The sequence below is a fragment of the Rhinopithecus roxellana genome, chromosome 11 (assembly GCF_007565055.1).
Source record: "Rhinopithecus roxellana isolate Shanxi Qingling chromosome 11, ASM756505v1, whole genome shotgun sequence".
Taxonomy (NCBI): Eukaryota; Metazoa; Chordata; class Mammalia; order Primates; family Cercopithecidae; genus Rhinopithecus; species Rhinopithecus roxellana.
Genome location: NC_044559.1, coordinates 23,647,781 through 23,667,333, shown reverse-complemented (window position 1 = coordinate 23,667,333; position 19,553 = coordinate 23,647,781). Strand labels below are relative to the sequence as shown.

The following is a 19,553-nucleotide window of genomic DNA, read 5'->3' as shown; positions in this document are numbered from 1 at the left end:
CTTCAAAGTCAGTTAGGGAAGAGAAGCAACAACTATTTTGAGGGTGGCTCTCAAGAAGGTCCCAGAATAGTATCACCCTCCTCCAAACCACTAAGTGAAAAGGACTGTTAAAAGAGGTAATGAGTACACAAAGACTCAATGAGAGCAATGAATAAGATTATTCACCACTGATCCCCACTTACCTTAGCACCACAACTTATAGAAGGTATATAATAATAATGATAATTGGCCAGGCACTGTGGCTCACGCCTGTAATCCCAGCACTTTGGGAGGCCGCGGTGGGCGGATCACAAGGTCAGGAGATCGAGACCATCCTGGCTAACACGGTGAAACCCTGTCTCTACTAAAAATACAACAATTAGCCAGGCGTGGTGGTAGGCGCCTGTAGTCCCAGCTACTCGGGAGGCTGAAGCAGGAGAATGGCGTGAACCCAGGAGGTGGAGCTTGTAGTGAGCCGAGATCGCACCACTGCACTCCAGTCTGGGCGACAGAGCGAGACTCCGTCTCAACAACAACAACAACAACAACAAAAGATAATTATTATCATTATTATTATTTTGAGACAGGGTCTCACTGTCACCCAGGCTGGAGTGCAGTGGCATGATCACAGCTTACTGCAGCCTCAACCTCCCTGGGTTCACCTCAGCTCCCACCTCAGCCTCCCAAGTCGCTGGGACTACAGGTGCGCACCACCACGTCTGGCTAATTTTTCTCTCTTTTGTTTTTTGTTTTTGTTTTTGTTTTTGTAGAGACAGCTTCACCAAGTGGTACAGGGTGGTCTTGAATTCCTGGGCTCAAGCAATCTGCCACCTCAGCCTCCCAAAGTGCTGGGATTACAGGTGTGAGCCACTGCACCCAGCTGGTATACAATTATATATTGACCAAGTAAATCAATTTTGCTATCCCTTACCCATTCTCCTATGAAATCCCTCTCCACTGAAATCGCTTCATCTCTGGCCTGTGCACTCTTTTTGAGAGGCACTTTCATCATTTCATTTAACTTTGAAAGAAGTTGGAGGAGGCCGAGGACACGTGCTTGCTAATCATCCTTTCACAGACTGCCTTGTGTGCCAGAAAGGATTTTTATTATTGGTCTGTGGCAGCTACTGCTGGAGAAAGATTTCAGCTTGACCTTCCCAAGCTGCTGGGGGATGAATACTGCACGTGGCTGACACAGCAAATGTCTTCCTCCTTTTTTTTTTTTTTTTTTTTTAAAAAAAAAAAAACAGCTTTTAGACTAACCAGAGTTCACTGTGGTAGGGAAGTCACCCCTTCTCTTACTGCATAAAACTCAAGATGTTGAATTATTTTGCATAAAAATGATATAGTAAAATTAATGTGAACCAGTCCAACAAGAAAATGGTAGCATCGCAAAGCACCTCACAGACAGCACAGCATCAAAGAACAGGACTCAGGATAGCGCCACAGGCAGAGAAGAAAAAAGGAAATAAAGGCCATTTATAAAAGCAGTTTTAAATGTGAGGATGGATTCTCACAGCTGGCCTCACAAAAGAGAACAAATATGTCAAAGGGAACAACTGACAGACTAATAGAGTCCTATCCATCTGGCTGAGAAAAGAGCCACCGGTGGGAATACTGAGAAGCTTGACTGTTAGGAAAAAGGCTTGCTTGGTGCTTCACTGGGAGAACTAAATAGCTTTGACGAACATTGAAACACATAGTCAAATCATAGCTAGCTGACTGGCTGTGCCAGCAAGAAGCTCAAACAAGGGTTACAAAGATGCACTGGCAAAAAGGGATAACAGGGCACATGTGGTCTTCCTACTGGCTTGGAGTCTATACCCTGGCCCCTCCAATCTGGGAGTAGGGTGAAAAGGAAAGGGAACCATATGAATAGGATGTCTTATTTTGTGCTTTTAAAAAAAGGACTCGAGAGTCTCATTTTGACACATCAAGTTCAATCCCATGCCACGCTAATGCCTCATCTGTACTTTTATATAATGCAGAGCTGAGTGCAGACGCTCTGGGAGAAGGGGAAATCAGGCCAGATTTAAGGAAAACAAAGACACAAGGCTATCTGCATCTCCGACTTAGTCCATACCACAGAAAAACCTCCTCAGAAATAATTGCTCAAGGCAAAGAGAACTCAGTTACTAAGGAAAAGCTGTCCCAATGAGGGCTCATGTTTTAACGAGCCAAATAGCTTCAAATTAAGCTGAACTCAGGGTTTTTCCAATTGGCAGTTTCACCCATTTCTAAGTTCTCATTTCTTATTTTCAAAAATCAAAACGACTCTCTGCCTAAAATTTTAAAAAAAGAAATGCCTTATCACACTCACTCTAAAACAATAATTCACTAGATTTTCACCTACATATCTTCTATATAATTAACAAACCCTTCAGATGGCACAAAGGCAGATAGATAGTATCACTCTATTAAAAGTACTATCAACCAATCCCACACTAATTCCTCTCAGTAGTCTGGCCCTGGACACCCCCACAAAAACTCAGTCACAGAAACCCCCTGCCATCAGAGAGAAGGCAACTGCTTGATCCTAGCCACCAACTAGGTCATCTGGGGAAAGCAGCGGCTTACCTGCTCCTCTGACAGTTGGGATATGTGATTCACAGCAGCGTAGGACTCAATTTTGGGGTTAAAGTGGTTGATGATGGCTCTGAAACAAAGAATTCATATTAATATGGTGCCAGATGGAAGAGGGGGATACATCTGTTAAAAAATAATGATCAAGTACCCTCTGGTTTAGAGTACTAGTGCATGGGACTGATTGTGACTGGGTAACTGTCCTCTTATTGAACATGAGGTCACAGATGGGGGTGAATTGATAACTCTGAAATGGGAAGGACTTACTATTAGACAGAAAATAGAATCAAGCATCTCTGCTCTGCAAATGAACTAACGGAAAAAACCCAAAGCCGAACAAAAATATTGAGTCCTTCAGATGAGAAAGGGAACCCAGAGGGCTGTCCACTAGAGGGCCCTGGTGCTTCAATCAGAAAGAAAAACTGTCTTCTTTGACTCAGGAGAATAGGGTACTCAATAAAGCTGGGCCAACAACACATAGGCTAAATAGAAGCAATCTTCATACTTGTTAGTAAGTAGTTTCAAACCAAAATTTTGTATCTGGCCATTCAACCCAAAAGCTGAGTGTCATTTTAAAACACTCCCTTCTCCATCACTTGGTCACATCCAAAATCACCTAGTCTTATCAAATTTACCTCTTAAAAAATCAATGAAATCTGAAATAAATTTCCCTGAAACCAATGCCTTGGTATAGGTCTTTGTCATTTCTTGCCTGGTGTAGCAAAAAGAACACAGGTTTTAGATCATGGTTTTACATGAGTCCATACGAATATAAATGATTCATAGAGAAGAGACAAATCTCGTTTTTCTCATATATATATAATTTTAGACAGGGTGTCACTCTGTCACCAAGTCTGGAATGCAGTGTCATGATCATGGCTCACAGAATCCTTAACCTCCCAGGCTCAAGCGATCCTCCCACCTAAGCTTCCCTAGTGGGACTACAGGCACGTGCCACCATGCCCAGCTAATTATTTTTGTATTTTGTTGGTAGAGACCGGGTTTCGCCATGTTGCCCAGGCTTAAGCCTGGGCTCAAGCAATCCACAGGTCTCTGCCTCCCAAAGTGCTGGGATTACAGACATGAGCCACGGCAGCTGGCCAACAAATCTTTCTTATAGAACAATTTCAAATAATATATATGTAGATACTTCTCCCTATAGGAAATGAAGTTTATTTCTCATCCTGAGGGTGCGCTAGATTTAGTGACTTATTGCCAAAGACTAGAGTAGCAAATGAGAAACACAATAACTTTATAGCAAAGAAGCCTGGCAAACACTACCTTAACAAAATGATGAAGCTGTATATTGCCAGTGATATCATGTAGATATCATGTAACCCTTGGTGTGACCTGACGAGAAGGGCACTTAATATCTCAGTCTAATCACAAGAAAAATATCAGATAGGGGACATTCTACAGGATAACTGAATGGTACTTTTTTTTTTTTTAGACAGGATCTCGCTTTGTTATCCAGGCTGGAGTGCAGTGGCACAAACATAGCTCACTGCAGTCTCCACCTCGTTGGCTCAAGCAATCCTCCCACTTTAGCTTCCCAAGTAGCTGGGACTACAGGCATGTGCCGCCGTGTCTGACTAATTTTTGTATTTTTTGTAGAGATGAGGTTTCACTAGATTGCCCAGGCTGGTCTCAAACTCCTGAGCTCAGGCGGTCCTCCCTCCTCGGCCTCCAAAAATGCTGGGATGACAGGCATGAGCCATTGCTCCTGGCCCTGACTGGTAGTTTCTTTCTTTTCTTTTCTTTTTTTTTTGAGATGGAGTTTTGCTGTTGTTGCCCAGGCTGGAGGGCAATGGCACAATCTCAGCTCACTACAACCTCCACCTCCTGGGTTCAAGCAATTCTTCTGCCTCAGCTTCCCAAGAAGTTGGGATTACAGGCCCCCACCACCATGCCCAGCTAATTTTGTATTTTTAATAGAGATGGGGTTTCACCACATTAGCCAGGCTGTTCTCAAACTCCTGACCCTTCAGGTGATCCACTTGCCTTGGCTTCCCAAAGTATTGGGATTACAGGTATGAGCTACCGTGCTCAGGTGGTACTTTCTTAAGACTCTAAAAGTCATGAAAAACAAGAGCTGAGAAATTGTCACAGATCACTGGGGAGATATGACAATTAAATGCATATCCTGGAATGGCCCCTGGAACAGCAAGAGGACATTAATGGAAAAACTGGTAAAATCTAATTAAAACACGGAGTTTAGTTAATAATAATGCCAGTTACTTAGTGTTGATAGATGTACCTTGGTGATATAAAATGAGGGAAATTAGGCTGAGGGTATCCAGGAACTCTGTGGATTATCTTTTTACTTTTTCTGTAAATCTAAAATTACTCCAAAACACAAAGTTTATTAAAACGGGTGGTGTGGGCTAGGTGTGGTGGCTCATGCATGTAATTCTAGCACTTTGAGAGGCCAAGGTGAGCAGATCACTTGAGCTCAGGAGTTCAAGATCAGCCTAGGTAACATGGTGAAACCCTGTCTCTACAAAAAATACAAAAAAATTTAGATTTGTGGTTCCAGCTACTTGGGAGGCTGAGGTGGGAGGATCACTTAAGCCTGGGAGGCACAGGTTTCAGTGAGCCAAGATTGTGCCACTGCACGTCAGCCTGGGTGACATAGTGAAACCCTGTCTTCTCACAAAAAACCCCATTCAAAATCAACAACAACAACAAAATGGGTGCATGGGCTGGGTGCAGAGGTCACAACTGTAATCCCAGCACTTAGGGAGGCTAAGGTGGGAGGATTACTTGAATCCAGGAGTTCGAGACCAGCCTGGGCAACATGGTGAGACCCTGTCTCTACAAAATAAAAAAAATAATAATAATAAGCCAGGGCCAGGTGTGGTGGCATGTGCCTGTAGTCTCAGCTACTTGGAAGGCTGAAGTGGGAGGATCACTTGAGCCCAGGGGGATGAAGCTGTAGTGAGCTGTGTTTGTGTTACCACACTCCAGTCTGGGCAACATAACAAGACCTTGTCTCAAAAATAAAAAATAAAACATGTGCACATGTGTATATGTGTGTTTGCATGTGTGTGTGTATGTATGAGCTAGCATAACAAATCATTATTTTCTTTTATAGCTTCTTCATAGTAAAGAATTATAGAACCATTTAATCTAATTCTGGTAATAAAAGTATAAACCAAAAACTTAAAAAAATAATACCAATCTCTGCACTTATCACAATACCTGGGAATAGTCTATTGCAGCCATATAAGAAATGTTTGTTGGCCGGGCGTGGTGGCTCAAGCCTGTAATCCCAGCACTTTGGGAGGCCGAGACGGGCGAATCACGAGGTCAGGAGATCGAGACCATCCTGGCTAACACAGTGAAACCCCGTCTCTACTAAAAAATACAAAAAAACTAGCCGGGCGAGGTGGCAGGCGCCTGTAGTCCCAGCTACTCGGGAGGCTGAGGCAAGAGAATGGCGTGAACCCGGGAGGTGGAGCTTGCAGTGAGCTGAGATCCGGCCACTGCACTCCAGCCTGGGCGACAGAGCAAGACTCCGTCTCAAAAAAAAAAAAAGAAATGTTTGTTGAAAGAGGGCTAAATCTTAGAGGGTACATTTATAACATTTATATAACATAATATATAACATTTATAGTACACATAATAAAAACTTGGAAAAGCAATGCCAAACATCTAACCCAATGCCTGGTACACAGCTTGTGCTCAATAAATCCTCAATAAATGAATAAACCAAATATGACAGACATGAGTCAGGAGCAAGAGGAGAGTTCTGACAACTTATTTTTCTAGAAACTACCATGAGAGCTGAAGATAATATCTGGAAGTTAAGGCTGAGGTTTAGTCTAAATCCAAAGTAGGAAAGAATTTTGTGACCAAGTGGGGGTCAAATATTTTTCTCAATCAGAGAGCAAGGCTCAAGGATGTTGGCAGAGATGACCACAGCCCATAAGCAGAAAGGAAAACCAGGACCCTAAACCCAATGAGAAGGTAGGGGAAGCAAATTTAGAGAGGAACTGATAATCCCACCGATCCTAGCAGCAGCACCAATTTAAAGTTCACTCAGGGTGGAGTCTTGAGTCATAGGGTTTAGTGTCCAGGACCAACAGGATTGACAGAAAGGAGCTACAGTAGCCAAATCAATCTACCATTAGACCACAGGTATCTTTGGAAAAAGATTTTGCACTCTGTAAATGCATCCACATTTTATGCTTTTATAGTTTGTTTGTTTTTTTAAATCAGGCTTTCCTTACATTTCTTAGGAAATTTTTTTTTTTTTAATTCCTGTCTCAACTGAACTAGAAGTTTTGTTCTTGTTTTTGTTTATTATTATTATTATTATTATTATTATTATTATTATTTATTATTGCCTAGGTTTGGAGAATACAGAGATCCAAGTACCCTAGCTTCTGTCTGGGTGGAATGTTCGTGGCCACTGGGGCAACCCAGGGGAGCTAGTGAGGTTGGAACAATGAAATAATCCCTGGGAATGGAATTGCTGGGGATGTAATTCTCTTTCCTTTCTACCTGAATAGTTCTTTCACCAGGAAACAAAGCAAGGTATAAAGAAGGAAAGAAAAGAGACAGGAAGAGAGGGAAGGAGAAAAGGAAAGAGGAAAGAAGGGCGAGAGGGGCTGGGAGGCAGGAAGGGAGGGAGTGAGGGAGACAAAGGAAAACCCAGAAGGCATTACCTTCAAAATGTACACTTATTTCCTTCCCTTCTCACCATTATACTTATCAGGTGTCAGCTGGCTCTATGGGTGACCTTTTCTTCATACTGCAGGACACACATGCTGATATTGTTTGGGCAAACTTATCCTTAGGGTATGATACATTTACCACTCTGGGAATACATATTTGGAATGAAGATAAAATCATCTTCCAACCTGCCCTGTGACAATCTCATCTCAGTACTTCAGATCTAAGCAGGTGATTAAGGTCTCCCACCAGGCAGGTTGAAAAACTATTTAGAAACCTGAGGAAGGTGGAACAGTCTACATTCAGTTAGCAATCTCTAACTCAGTACCCACAAAGGCAGTATATGTGTCGGCCTTACATTTTGTTTGTTTGTTTGTTTCTTTGGGATTGTTATCTGCAAAATCTGAGTGCTAACCTAATGTCCTGGAGATATGCCAGGTGGAGGGTATTCAGCCTAAGCAGTAAGAAAAATAGTCTAACACTGGCTCTTCTTTCTCTAGGCTCTTAAGAAAGGAATTCCAGACAGAGCTTGGGGGCTTCCCATTTAAAAAGTTCTTAGTACTTTGCACTATTGAAATGGAAATATGTCCTGACGTGGCACAGAAATGGCAGAACACTGGAACCAGGCTAAGCCAGACCAAGCTGAGTGACACACCTTTTCAGTAACAATTACACAGCTTCTTCTTCCCCAGGAAGTCTGATGGCTACCAGGCTCACCTGGGTTGTGATTCCACACCATCCCGCCTGGCCAAGGCGCTAGATGAGGACTCATGCTTGACTAGCTCTTAGCGGGAGAAAGATGAGGCACCAGATTTATAGATGAAGGAAGAATCTCTCCATTTTCTTTAGGCTTTCCTTCTCACTGATAGCACCTCCAAAAGGATTTACTACCATCTTTTCTGAACTGTTGGGAAGGGAGTTTCTGGGAGATTCTAACAGTACTTCTCTCTCATTTTTACTGGTCAAAACCTAACAGGTAGCAACATCCGGTGCTGATGCCTAAAATGAAAGTCTTCCAGGAAAGAAGAAATGGCATTTTTTTCTACCCAAAGATGAATGAGCAAAACATGAGTTCAACTTCCTCTCCATCCATTCCATCTAAACCCTCACGCTACAAAAAGTGAAGGTGAATACCGCAAATGGGACACAACTTCCTCACCTCTGTCTAGTGTGAGTGAGGAAGAAAATGAGGCTAAGGAAAGAAGAGACTAGGGAGAAGAGTCACAGAAGACTGTTACACACTGAATGTCTGTGTCCCCTCCAAATTCAGACATTGAAGCCCTAACCCTCAATGCAATTGTATTTGGAGATAGGGCCTTTATGGAAGTTAATTAAGGTTAAATGAGGTAATAAGGCTGGGACCCCTGATCCAATAGGATTGGTGTCTATTTGGCCAGGCACAGTGGCTCACACCTGTAATCCTAGTACTTTGGAAGGCTGAGGCGGGTGGATCACCTGAGGTCAGGAGTTTGAGACCAGCCTGGCCAACATGGCGAAACCCCATCTCTACTAAAAATACAAAATTAGCCAGGCGTGGTGACGGGTGCCTGTAATCTCAGCTACTTGGGGGGCTGAGGCAGGAGAATCGCTTGAATCCAGGGGCCGGGGGTTGCAGTGAACTAGAATCATGCCACTTCGCTCCAGCCTGGGCAAAAGAGTGAAACTCCGTTTCAAAAAAAAAAAAAAAACACTCCAGAGAGCTCTCTTCCTATCTGTCATGTGAGGACACAGTGAGAAGGCTGCCATCTCATAAGCCAGGAAGATAGCTCTCACCAGAAACTGACCCTGCTGGGGTCCCAGATCAAGGATCTGGGACTTCTAGCCTCCAGAACTGTGAGAAAATACAGGAAGGTTTGAGTGGACAATGAATGAGAAAACATAGCCATTATGAAAAGATTAAGGTTTCCCTTCGACAAAGGTGGCAAGGCAATTAAATAGGCAAAAAAATAGTCTTTTCAACAAATGGTACTGGGACAAGTAGTTATCCACATGCAAAAGAATGAAGTTAGATCCCTTCCTTATACCATACACAAAAGAACTCGAAATGGATCACAGATCTAAATGTAAGGTCTAAAAACTATACAATTCTTTTTTCTTTTTTTTTTTTTGAGACGGAGTCTCTCTCTGTTGCCCAGGCTGGAGTGCAGTGGTGGAATCTCGGCTCACTGCAAACTCTGCCTCCTGGGTTCACACCATTCTCCTGCCTCAGCCTCCCAGGTAGCTGGGACTACAGGTGCCTGCCGCCACACCCGGCTAATTTTTTGTATTTTTATTGATTGATTGATTGATTGAGACGGAGTCTCACTCTGTCCCCCAGGCTGGAGTGCAGTGGCGCGATCTCGGCTCACTGCAAGCTCCACCTCCTGGGTTCACATCATCCTCCTGCCTCAGCCTCCCTAGTAGCTGGGACTACAGGTACCTGCAACCACACCCAACTAGTTTTTTTTGTATTTTCAGTAGAGACGGGGTTTTACTGTGTTAGCCAGGATGGTCTCAATCTCCTGACCTCGTGATCCGCCTGCCTCGGCCTCCCAAAGTGCTGGGATTATAGGCATGAGCCACCACGCCCAGCCCTTAAAAGCTATAAAATTCTTACAAGTAAATCTTCATGACTTGAGGTTAGGCAGTGATTTCTTAGATAAAACACCAAAAGCACAAATGACAAAGAAAAAGTGGATGAATCTGAACTTTAAACTTTGTGCTGCAAACAATGCCATCAAGAAAGGGAAAGGACAATGCACAGAATAAGAGAAAATGTTTGCGAATTTTGTCTGATAAGAAACTTGTATCCAGAATATATAAAGAACTCTTATATTCAACAATGAATTACACAAAAATAATACAATTTTTTAAAAGAACAAATTATTTGAATAGACAAGAAAAGATACTCAGTATCATTAGTCATTAGGGAAATGCAAATCAAAACCACAATGAGATACCACTTCACAGCCATTAGGATAATGGTAAAAACAGAATAGCAAGGCTGGGCACAGTGGCTCATGCCTGCAATCCCAGGAGTTCGAAACAAGCCTGGGCAACATGGGGAGACCCCCATCTCTACAAAATTACAAAAAAAAAAAAAATTAGCCAGGTGTGGTGGCACGCGCCTGTAGTCCCAGCTACTTGGGTGGCCAAAGTGGGCAGACCGCTTGAGCCTAGGAGGCCGAGGCTGCAGTGAGCTAAGATGGAGCCACTGCACTCCAGCCTAGGTGAGAGTGCAGACCCTGTCTCAAAACAAACAAACAAACAATAACAAATGTTGGCAAGGATGTGGAGAAGAACTCTCATACATTGCTGGTGGGATTGTAAAATGGTACAGCTACTTCAATTTATAGGAAAGGTCTGGAATAGGCAAATTTGTAGAAACAGAAAGTAGATTCATGGTTACTTAGGGCTACAAGTAGGGTTAGGGAAGAATAGGGAGTGACTGCTATTGGGTATAGGGTTTCTTTCGGAGGAACACAATATTCTAAAGTTAGATTGTGATGATGATTGCACAACCCTATGATTATACCAGAAAACATGAACTGTATACTTTAAATGGATGAACTGTATCATATATAAATTATCATGGCTTCCTTGGCCCCAGCAGTTTTTGAGCAAGCTGCTTTCTCCAACCAGTTCCACACAGAATTCATGTGGTGATTCCTAGGGTGATTCACTCACCAAGAAAACTTTTCTAAAGCTTGCATATGTTAGCAATGCTGATGGCAGTAGGAAAAGGAGCTCACTGGGCCATGAACTATTCTATACATTACAGAAGCTGGGATTTCAGGAGCTTCTGGAGAGAGAGGGCTCTGTGGTACAATACCACAAAAGGTGGCAGAGATGGCAATTGAGACTAGTGCTGAAGGGCACATGCTCAGGAAGAAATGACCCTACCTGGAGGTGAGAGGGGTCCAACTCATGGTAATATGTATGATATATTTAAATCAAAAGTTCTGCACGTAGCAAAGGATGTCAGCTTTTGGCTGTTGAAATAGGATGTTGAGGCAGGTGGCACAGTTAGTGGATGAGAAGAAAGTTTCTCTTATTCTCAACATCCTTTTCCTTTACCATTTTCTTTTCCAGCAATAGTTGGAGTTGACCACATTATTCAGGGAAATAGAATTGGGAAGAGGATTTAAAGAAATATAGGTAGTAATAAGGCCCAAGGAAGGGGAAAGGAGTTCTACCCACAGACAGAACTTAGGGGGGAAAGAGAATATAATTTCTAACCAAACCTCTAGCTTTTCTGAAACTTGAACTAAAAGCTCCAAGAGAGCAGGTACTAAATTTATTTTGCTCACCAATATTTTGTCCAGTTTCACTGTAAGTAGCTTTTGCTTCTGGAGATCCAGAATCACTAGCTATCCTTCCAAATATGAAAATAAAAATTAAAATGTTTTATCCTCATCCCAGGAAAAAAGGTGGCTCAGACATGAACAACTGTCCTCCCAAAGAAGGAGCAAAAGTTGACACTGATGACAATAAAGCTTTTCTTCCTCTTAAGTCGTATCAAGAGGCTAGAGGAAAGCTTTCTGGCATTCCTTATTTAAGTAATCTAATACCTTCTAAAAGTAAGCCTAGGTTTTGTTTGTGTGTTTGTTTGAGGGTGGGGAGGATGAGGTGAGGCATGGGGGAGTGTGTTTTACTCTAGTACTGGGCCTCTAAAGCCACTGAATTAGAAAGTCCCAAAGGGGAAGGAAAAATAAGTAGACAACATCATAGTAAAGAGAAATTGCTAAAGCCAGCCACAGTGAGGGACGGCACTGTGCCCAGTGCACCTTTAAGAGCAGGAATCTGGGCCACCCTCCAATGCAATTTTCAACTTCTGACTGCAGAAGATAGGGGTCACTTATACAGGCTGAAGCAAAATGAAGTGGACAGACGGAACAGTAAGGATGAACAGTAAACAGGCTGGGGATTTCTTAGTCCATTTTAAATTTATTCTTTCTGACTCATGACTCTGCAAAGCAGCTCTCTTTTCCCAAGTGCCGGGTGGTTGTTACCTGAGACACATAGTTAATGCTGAACTTGGATTAAAGATAAGCATGGAAATGTTCCTTTAACAATGTAGGCAATATAGCTTAAGAGAAAATGTGGGCCAGGCATGGTGGCTCTCCCCTATAATTCCAGCACTTTGGGAGGCTGAAGTGGGAGAAGTGCTTAGCTCAGGAGTACAAAAAAAAAATTTTTTTTTTTAATTAGCTGGGCATGGTGACATGTGCTTGTTGTAGTCCCAGCTACTCAGGAGGCTGAGGTGGGAGGATGATTTGAGCCGGGGATGTCAAGGCTGCAGGGAACCATGATCACACCACTGCGCTCCCCAGCCTGGGTGACAGAGCAAGACCCAGTTTTAAGAAAAAAATAGGCTGGGCGCGGTGGCTCAAGCCTGTAATCCCAGCACTTTGGGAGGCCGAGACGGGCGGATCACGAGGTCAGGAGATCGAGACCATCCTGGCCTACACAGTGAAACCCCGTCTCTACTAAAAAAAAATACAAAAAACTAGCCGGGCGAGATGACGGGCGCCTGTAGTCCCAGCTGCTCGGGAGGCTGAGGCAGGAGAATGGCGTAAACCCGGGAGGCGGAGCTTGCAGTGAGCTGAGATCCGGCCACTGCACTTCAGCCTGGGTGACAGAGCGAGACTCCGTCTCAAAAAAAGAAAAAAAGAAAACGAAACTATGGATTCCTCCTCATATCCAATATAAATCTAAAGCAAATCCTCCAAAATGCCACCTCCCATAGACAGAAGCATCTGCAAGTCTTTTATGAAACAATAAATAGTTTCATTCAGAAGCTCAGAACATGGTGATTGTTTCATTGCTAAGATACCTGAAGAAAGCAGGCTATCTCTAAAAGCTGCTATGTACATCTTTCAGGCAGAACAGAGAAAAACAAGCAAAAGTTGTTTTTGTAGCTCTCATTCCAAGGAAGGAGGGAACATCACTTTTATACTCAATACATATATATATATGTATATGAATATTCTTAAAGGTTTCACCCTAAAACTACTCCTATAAGACTACCAGATTTACATTAAAGAGTCTGATTGTGGGTGAATTTCTCAAGCTTAGTAAAAAATTTGGATCTTAAGCTCCAACCTCATTAAGACCTGTAGCCCTGTATTTTCAAATGCTTACTAAACATTTACACCTGGATGTCTTGCTTTTGTTTACCTGGATTTCTTCACATAGAATGTTATCACCACTAAAAAGCCTAAGTCATCTTCTTCCTTGAAGGCCCAGTTAAAATACTATTGCTTCCCTGAACAACATGGTTCATACAGAAAACAGCAAGGCTTTAGAGAAAGGAGATCTGGCCGGGCGCGGTGGCTCAAGCCTGTAATCCCAGCACTTTGGGAGGCCGAGACAGGCGGATCACGAGGTCAGGAGATCGAGACTATCCTGGCTAACACGGTGAAACCCCGTCTCTACTAAAAATACAAAAAACTAGCCGGGCGAGGTGGCAGGCGCCTGTAGTCCCAGCTACTCGGGAGGCTGAGGCAGGAGAATGGCGTGAACCCGGGAGGCGGAGCTTGCAGTGAGCTGAGATCTGGTCACTGCACTCCAGCCTGGGAGACAGAGCAAGACTCCGTCTCAAAAAAAAAAAAAAGAAAAGAAAAAGGAGATCTGAAAAAAATCTGGATTCCTCCACTTATTAACTGTGTGACTTTGGGCAAGAGATCAACCTCTCTGAGTAGTAGTTTATTTGGTTGAATTTCATTTCCAAAACTTTCCTCTCTGTTTTCCTGCATACCATCTAGCCCTAAAGATTTTTTTCCCCCCAAAGCAGTTTCCCTTTTCCTAGACCAGTCCAGTGATATACTACTATGCAATATACTACAGAGCATGTTCTCAGGTATCTGGGACTAAAGACAAGAAAACCATCATATTCGTAATTGCTTTTACCTGGGAAACCTTCAGGCATACAGGTAAAATACAAGCTTCTGAGAAGGGGTAAAGGTATGACTGAGTGTATGTGGCAGTAGTTAAAATGGTTCATCTGAGGCTGAGTTATTTAATATTAAACTAACATTTCTTTCACCTGCAGAATTGCCTCACGGACTCCTATTTCATGCAGTACTAAGCTTCCTTCTTCATAGAGTCAATGAATCTTCAGCCCATCCAATTCAACAACAACAAAAAAAGCAATTTCCCTTGATGCCTGTTAACAGAAATGCATTACAAGCCTCAGAGACTCTGCTGATTAGCATTAAACAAAATAAAACCTCAAGTAAGAATACCTTCTAACCTTTTCACTTTGAAACTATCTAATCAAAACATCAGCAACTGACCTGTTAGGATTATCCCTCTAACTTACTCCCTAAGTTTTAGGCCTTAACCCTTTCAGGACAATTATTCCCCTCCATAAATTATACTACTGTCCCTGTGGCCACTCTTTTCAGGACCAAAGACACAAAAATGGAACCTTAGTATAAAAGGCATTTTGACAACCACCAGGAAGGATGAACTATTGACCAGTGCATCAAGTTGCTTACTTTATCCAATGATCCAGTTATACAGGCTGGCCTAAGTAATTACTAAAGAGAATTTGATAACGTAAATTTATTGGTTGAAGGGAGTGGAACAGAGAATGTGTATTATTGACTACACCTTATCAACCTTCATATTTTAACCTGCGGAATGATTTGAGTCAGCATTCCTCTTGATTTCTGGGTGAGAAACACATGTTACACCAGGTAACGTATTCACTGCTGACTATATTTTCTTTTCTTTTTTTTTTTTTTTTGAGACGGAGTCTTGCTCTGTCTCCCAGGCTGGAGTGCAGTGGCCAGATCTCAGCTCACTGCAAGCTCCACCTCCCGGGTATACGCCATTCTCCTGCCTCAGCCTCCCGAGTAGCTGGGACTACAGGCACCCGCCATCTCGCCCGGCTAGTTTTTTGTATTTTTTAGTAGAGACGGGGTTTCACCGTGTTAGCCAGGATGGTCTCAATCTCCTGACCTCGTGATCCGCCCGTCTCGGCCTCCCAAACTGCTGGGATTACAGGCTTGAGCCACCGCGCCCGGCTGACTATATTTTCATCTAGCCTCTACATTAGGCAGATGAAGGTTCACAATTCATTAAACTGGAGGGAAAGAGAAGTTTAATGTGCATAAAATGTACAGGCACACAGCCTCAGGGGCATTTGTCATTTTCTGGAGCTGTGTGCATGACTGCGCAGTGTGGGTTTTCTACCTTGATGCATGACTTTGCCCGATGTAGGTTTCCACCTCATCACCTGTTGGAAATTAAGCAACTGGTTATAGCTATTTTGCTTAAGAGTTAATGTCTAGTTACTATGGCCCCAAACCATAGATTTAAGCCAAGTAAGATGTCATGGGCTTTACACTTTGGCTAAATTATCTACTCTAGCACTGCCATAAGAGACAAAAGGAATTTCTTCCTGCTTTAGACATCAACCTGACATTTTTCACTGTTGTCACAGTTACAATGAGTGTAAATGGAGAAGAATGAACCACAAGTGTTGAAAGAACCACAAAAGTCAAATGGACCACCTACATTTCCATAAAAGGCATCACTTAATCCACTCCCCTTATAATTATGTCTACTTTTTATTAAATCGTTTTTTTTTTTTTTTTTGAGACGGAGCCTCGCTCTGTCGCCCAGGCTGGAGTGCAGTGGCGTGATCTCAGCTCATGCAAGCTCCACGTCCCCAGTTTAGGCCATTCTCCTGCCTCAGCCTCCTGAGTAGCTAGGACTACAGGCGCCTGCCACCACACCTGGCTAATTTTTTGTATTTTTAGTAGAGACGGGGTTTCACTATGGTCTCGATCTCCTGACCTTGTGATCCGCCCGCCTCAGCCGCCCAAAGTACTGGGATTACAGGCATGAGCCACCGCACCCGGCTATTAAATCTTTCAATAAATGAAAAGAGGCTCCAAAACTTTCCTAAACATAAAACACCTACAAGATTATCCTATCGTTGCTCAGATCCATTATTCTGTGCTTCAGACTACCTTACTCTGTTCTCCAGTGGCAGGTCCGAAGTTACTGGCAGAGTTCCTGGGGCTACAGAATGAAAACCTTTGGAATTGGTTTGGCCCTGGATTTCCTATTTCCAGAAGCAAGGCTCCTCTACACACTCAGAAATGCCAAATGAATCTAAAGGGACAAAATAGCCTATGAGAAAATGTGTATTATATTTTCTGTCCCTTTTCAGGACATAAGAAAATCCTAACACATATCTAAGAGGAATTCTGCAACAGTGGAGATAAGTTCAAAACCCCAAAAATTGATCTAATTTTGATTAATGGTGAACATTCCAATCCCTTGAATATGAATTAAGAACTTTTTAAAAACTGGCATGAGACAAAAACCTGAAATATTTTAATTACACCTCATTCCCATTAGCCCAATTAATCAACTTATTATAAGACACTTAAATTTTAAGCATGGGAGAGCAAGAAAATGAGCAATTGACTAGTCTTCTTTTCCTGTCACTTCAAAAATAAAGGCGAATTGGCTGCAGTGGCTCATGCCTGTAATCCCAATACGTTGGGAGGCCCAGGTGGGAGAACTGCTTGAGGCCAGGAGTTCAAGAGCAGCCTGGGCAACATAATGAGACCCCCATATCTACAAAAATTTTTTTAAAATTAGCCAGCATAATGTGCACACCTATCCTAGCCACACGCAAGGATAAGGCATGAGAATTGCTTGAACCCAGGAGTTTGAGCTTACAGTGAGCTGTGATCATGCCACTGCACTCCAGCCTGGGCGACAGAGCAAGACCCTGTCTCTAAAAATAAAGGGAAATTATTTTAGTGGATCACATGCTAGACTGAGGAAGGAGGGAAATATTCTGTGGATCCCATGCCACTTAGAGAAAAAGAGCCATATGAATCATAAACTAGACTAGATGAGCCATACATACACCTCAGTGGTGGTGGAGGAGGATCTCATGTGCACAAAGGAGGAAGAAACCTGTCAAGATTTCTCAGTGGTCCAGTGTGGGCCATATGGATTCCATACTAGATAGCAGTGGTCCTGATGTTCACATACAGGAGAGACAAGAGAGTGGGCCATATGGATCACGTACTGGTTTTCAAGTACTCCAGGAAAAGAATGAAATTAAAAGACATGGAAACAGGCTTATACTCCATCCCAGGGGGACCTTTTAGAACTCCTCAGGAAAGACAATCAGCAAGTCTGCCAAAGTAATTAAGCAAACGAACATTTACCATAAAGCCCACATCAGTTAAGTGAACAAAGATGAATCTTATTACAGTGCACTGTCAGCTCTGAGCCTGCAGGTGCTAACCACTGAGATGCAGCATTACTTGGCCCTAGCTGCTCACCCACCCACTGTGACAGAGAGCTTCGCCCTTCTTGTCAGCTCTGAAAAAGCAGGCTGCTTTCACCTGCTCTGGCAGTGACTTATGCTGCTTTCAGAGAGACCCTCACAGAGATGGCTTCCTATAAGAAGCCTGGGTGTGGATACTGTGGCAGGTGGTAGGGTTGGCTACAGAAGGGAGGCTTGAGAGGTAGAGAGGATGGGAGAAAGCAGGGGGTCTGGATAGCAGTTGTCAGTGAGGTAAAGAGAATGGGATAGTTTGGTAAATCAAGAAGTAAATAAAGAGTAAACAAGCTGCCCAAAGTATTGAACCATTCTGCCTAAGTGAAGCTGATAGTGTCTCTCTCTGAAAAGGCAAGAAGTTAAAACTTCATCGCAAAATAGTTTCTCCTCAGGGAAAGAAGTATTACTAGCGAACATCGCTTTTCTAATGTTAATGGCAGCCTCAACATCAGCTTATTAACGAGTTAGCACCAAAGCTAACAGGGTCAGATTTGTTGAGACCTAATCAGTATCTATTATTTAACAAAATCTACTGCTTGCTAGAATAAATGAATACTTATCAATTATCCTAAGATTTACAAATGGCACCTGAATCACCTTTTGGCCCTATTTCTTTCTGCAAATAATTTTGAGAGTCAAAATGAAAGCCCCAAATTGACCAAATGCCGACCAACTACATCAGGGACCCAGAAAGCTTTTATTCATCAGAAACTCTCACAAGGGGAAGGCTGTAAGAGTAGCTGTGAGACAAATTCAAAAAATCATATGACTAGTTTAAAAAGCCAAAGACCATATGTCTGTTACTCAGAGGAATAGATATATGAATAGGCAGAAGTAGGTAAGGTCCCTGCGTCCAGAAACCAATACATCTGTAACTCACTATGGAGAAGAAATACTAAAGACATTGCTGGGAGACAGATATGACCAACTAACCGAAGAAATGTACTTGTGGCACTTCTGGGCTGGGTTTGTGACAGAAACTGATGTTGGAGGTCTCACAGCAGATGCACGCACAGGCACTTATAGGTGCACACTTCTCTTCAGGTCTAGAACAAGAGCAAGCAAAGAGCTGTGGTAGAAAGTGATTAGCAACCCTACTTTCTACCACAGCTCTTTGTGTGCAGCAGGGCCTGCAGTTTCCTTAAATTCAAAGGCAGTGGGAGGTGGGAAAAGGAGGGGAAACTAGATGACTGCTACTCAGAACCAAGCAGCGCTGCCCAGGAGAGGACTTAATGGGAGGATAAATTTGGGGCCTGATTCTTTGACAGCACCTCCAGTAACAGCTAGTAAAGCAGGGGGTGAGAGCCAGCTCCAAACATTCATCATAATAGTGCAACAAGATGAAGGTCTTTAGGGGAGAGTTGATGAGATTCCAGAGTAAGAAAATGAAGCCCATGTGGAGGGTGAGGCGGTTGGCTCTGGCAGATTGTCTCCACAGGAGGCTGGTATAATTGTTTTATGCTCACAAAGAGGTTATTAGCTGCCATCTCTCCAATATACCAGAAAGAGCAGTAAGTTTTCTTCCTTCTGAAAGGTGATGCTACCAGAAGAAGAAATTTAGTTTTAAAGTAATTAAAGAACTTTGTTTATGCTACAAGCACAGTTTTAGAAAGAGAACTTCTTCTATATTTTCTCCATCCTTACTCTGCAAATTGACTGCTTTCTCATATAGTCAAGGAATACTCTGTCCCTAGAAGGAAGTTCTACAGTACCTGAAGCTAAAGGTTTGCCAGCACTGCCAGTGACTCTTGATAATTCAGTTTGCAAATGTATGAACACCTATCATGTGCAGGCACTATGCTAGGCAATGAAGGATGTGAATAAAATCAAGGAGTTCATAGATGGAAAAGACACACACCACAGATAATTTCATTATGATATGGTAAAGGCTAAGGCAGACAAAGAGTAGACAAAAGGTATCACGGAAGCACAGAGGAGGGGTGCTTAGCCCAACCTGTGGGCTTAGAAAGGGCATTCTGAAGGACAGGGTGCTTGAGCAAAGTCTCGAAATATG

General features: G+C 42.9%; 1 protein-coding gene across 3 annotated transcripts in view; it reads right to left on the bottom strand.

Moving 5' to 3' along the window:
- The window catches only part of ARMH3 (armadillo like helical domain containing 3), a 224,250-nt gene that overhangs the window by 46,279 nt on the left and 158,418 nt on the right, over positions 1 to 19,553 (bottom strand). For all 3 annotated transcript variants that reach the window (XM_010356143.2, XM_030940827.1, XM_030940828.1), the window contains one exon: positions 2,557 to 2,635. In XM_010356143.2, the coding sequence (XP_010354445.1) occupies positions 2,557 to 2,635 (79 nt within the window). The remainder of the gene's footprint in view (positions 1 to 2,556; positions 2,636 to 19,553) is intronic.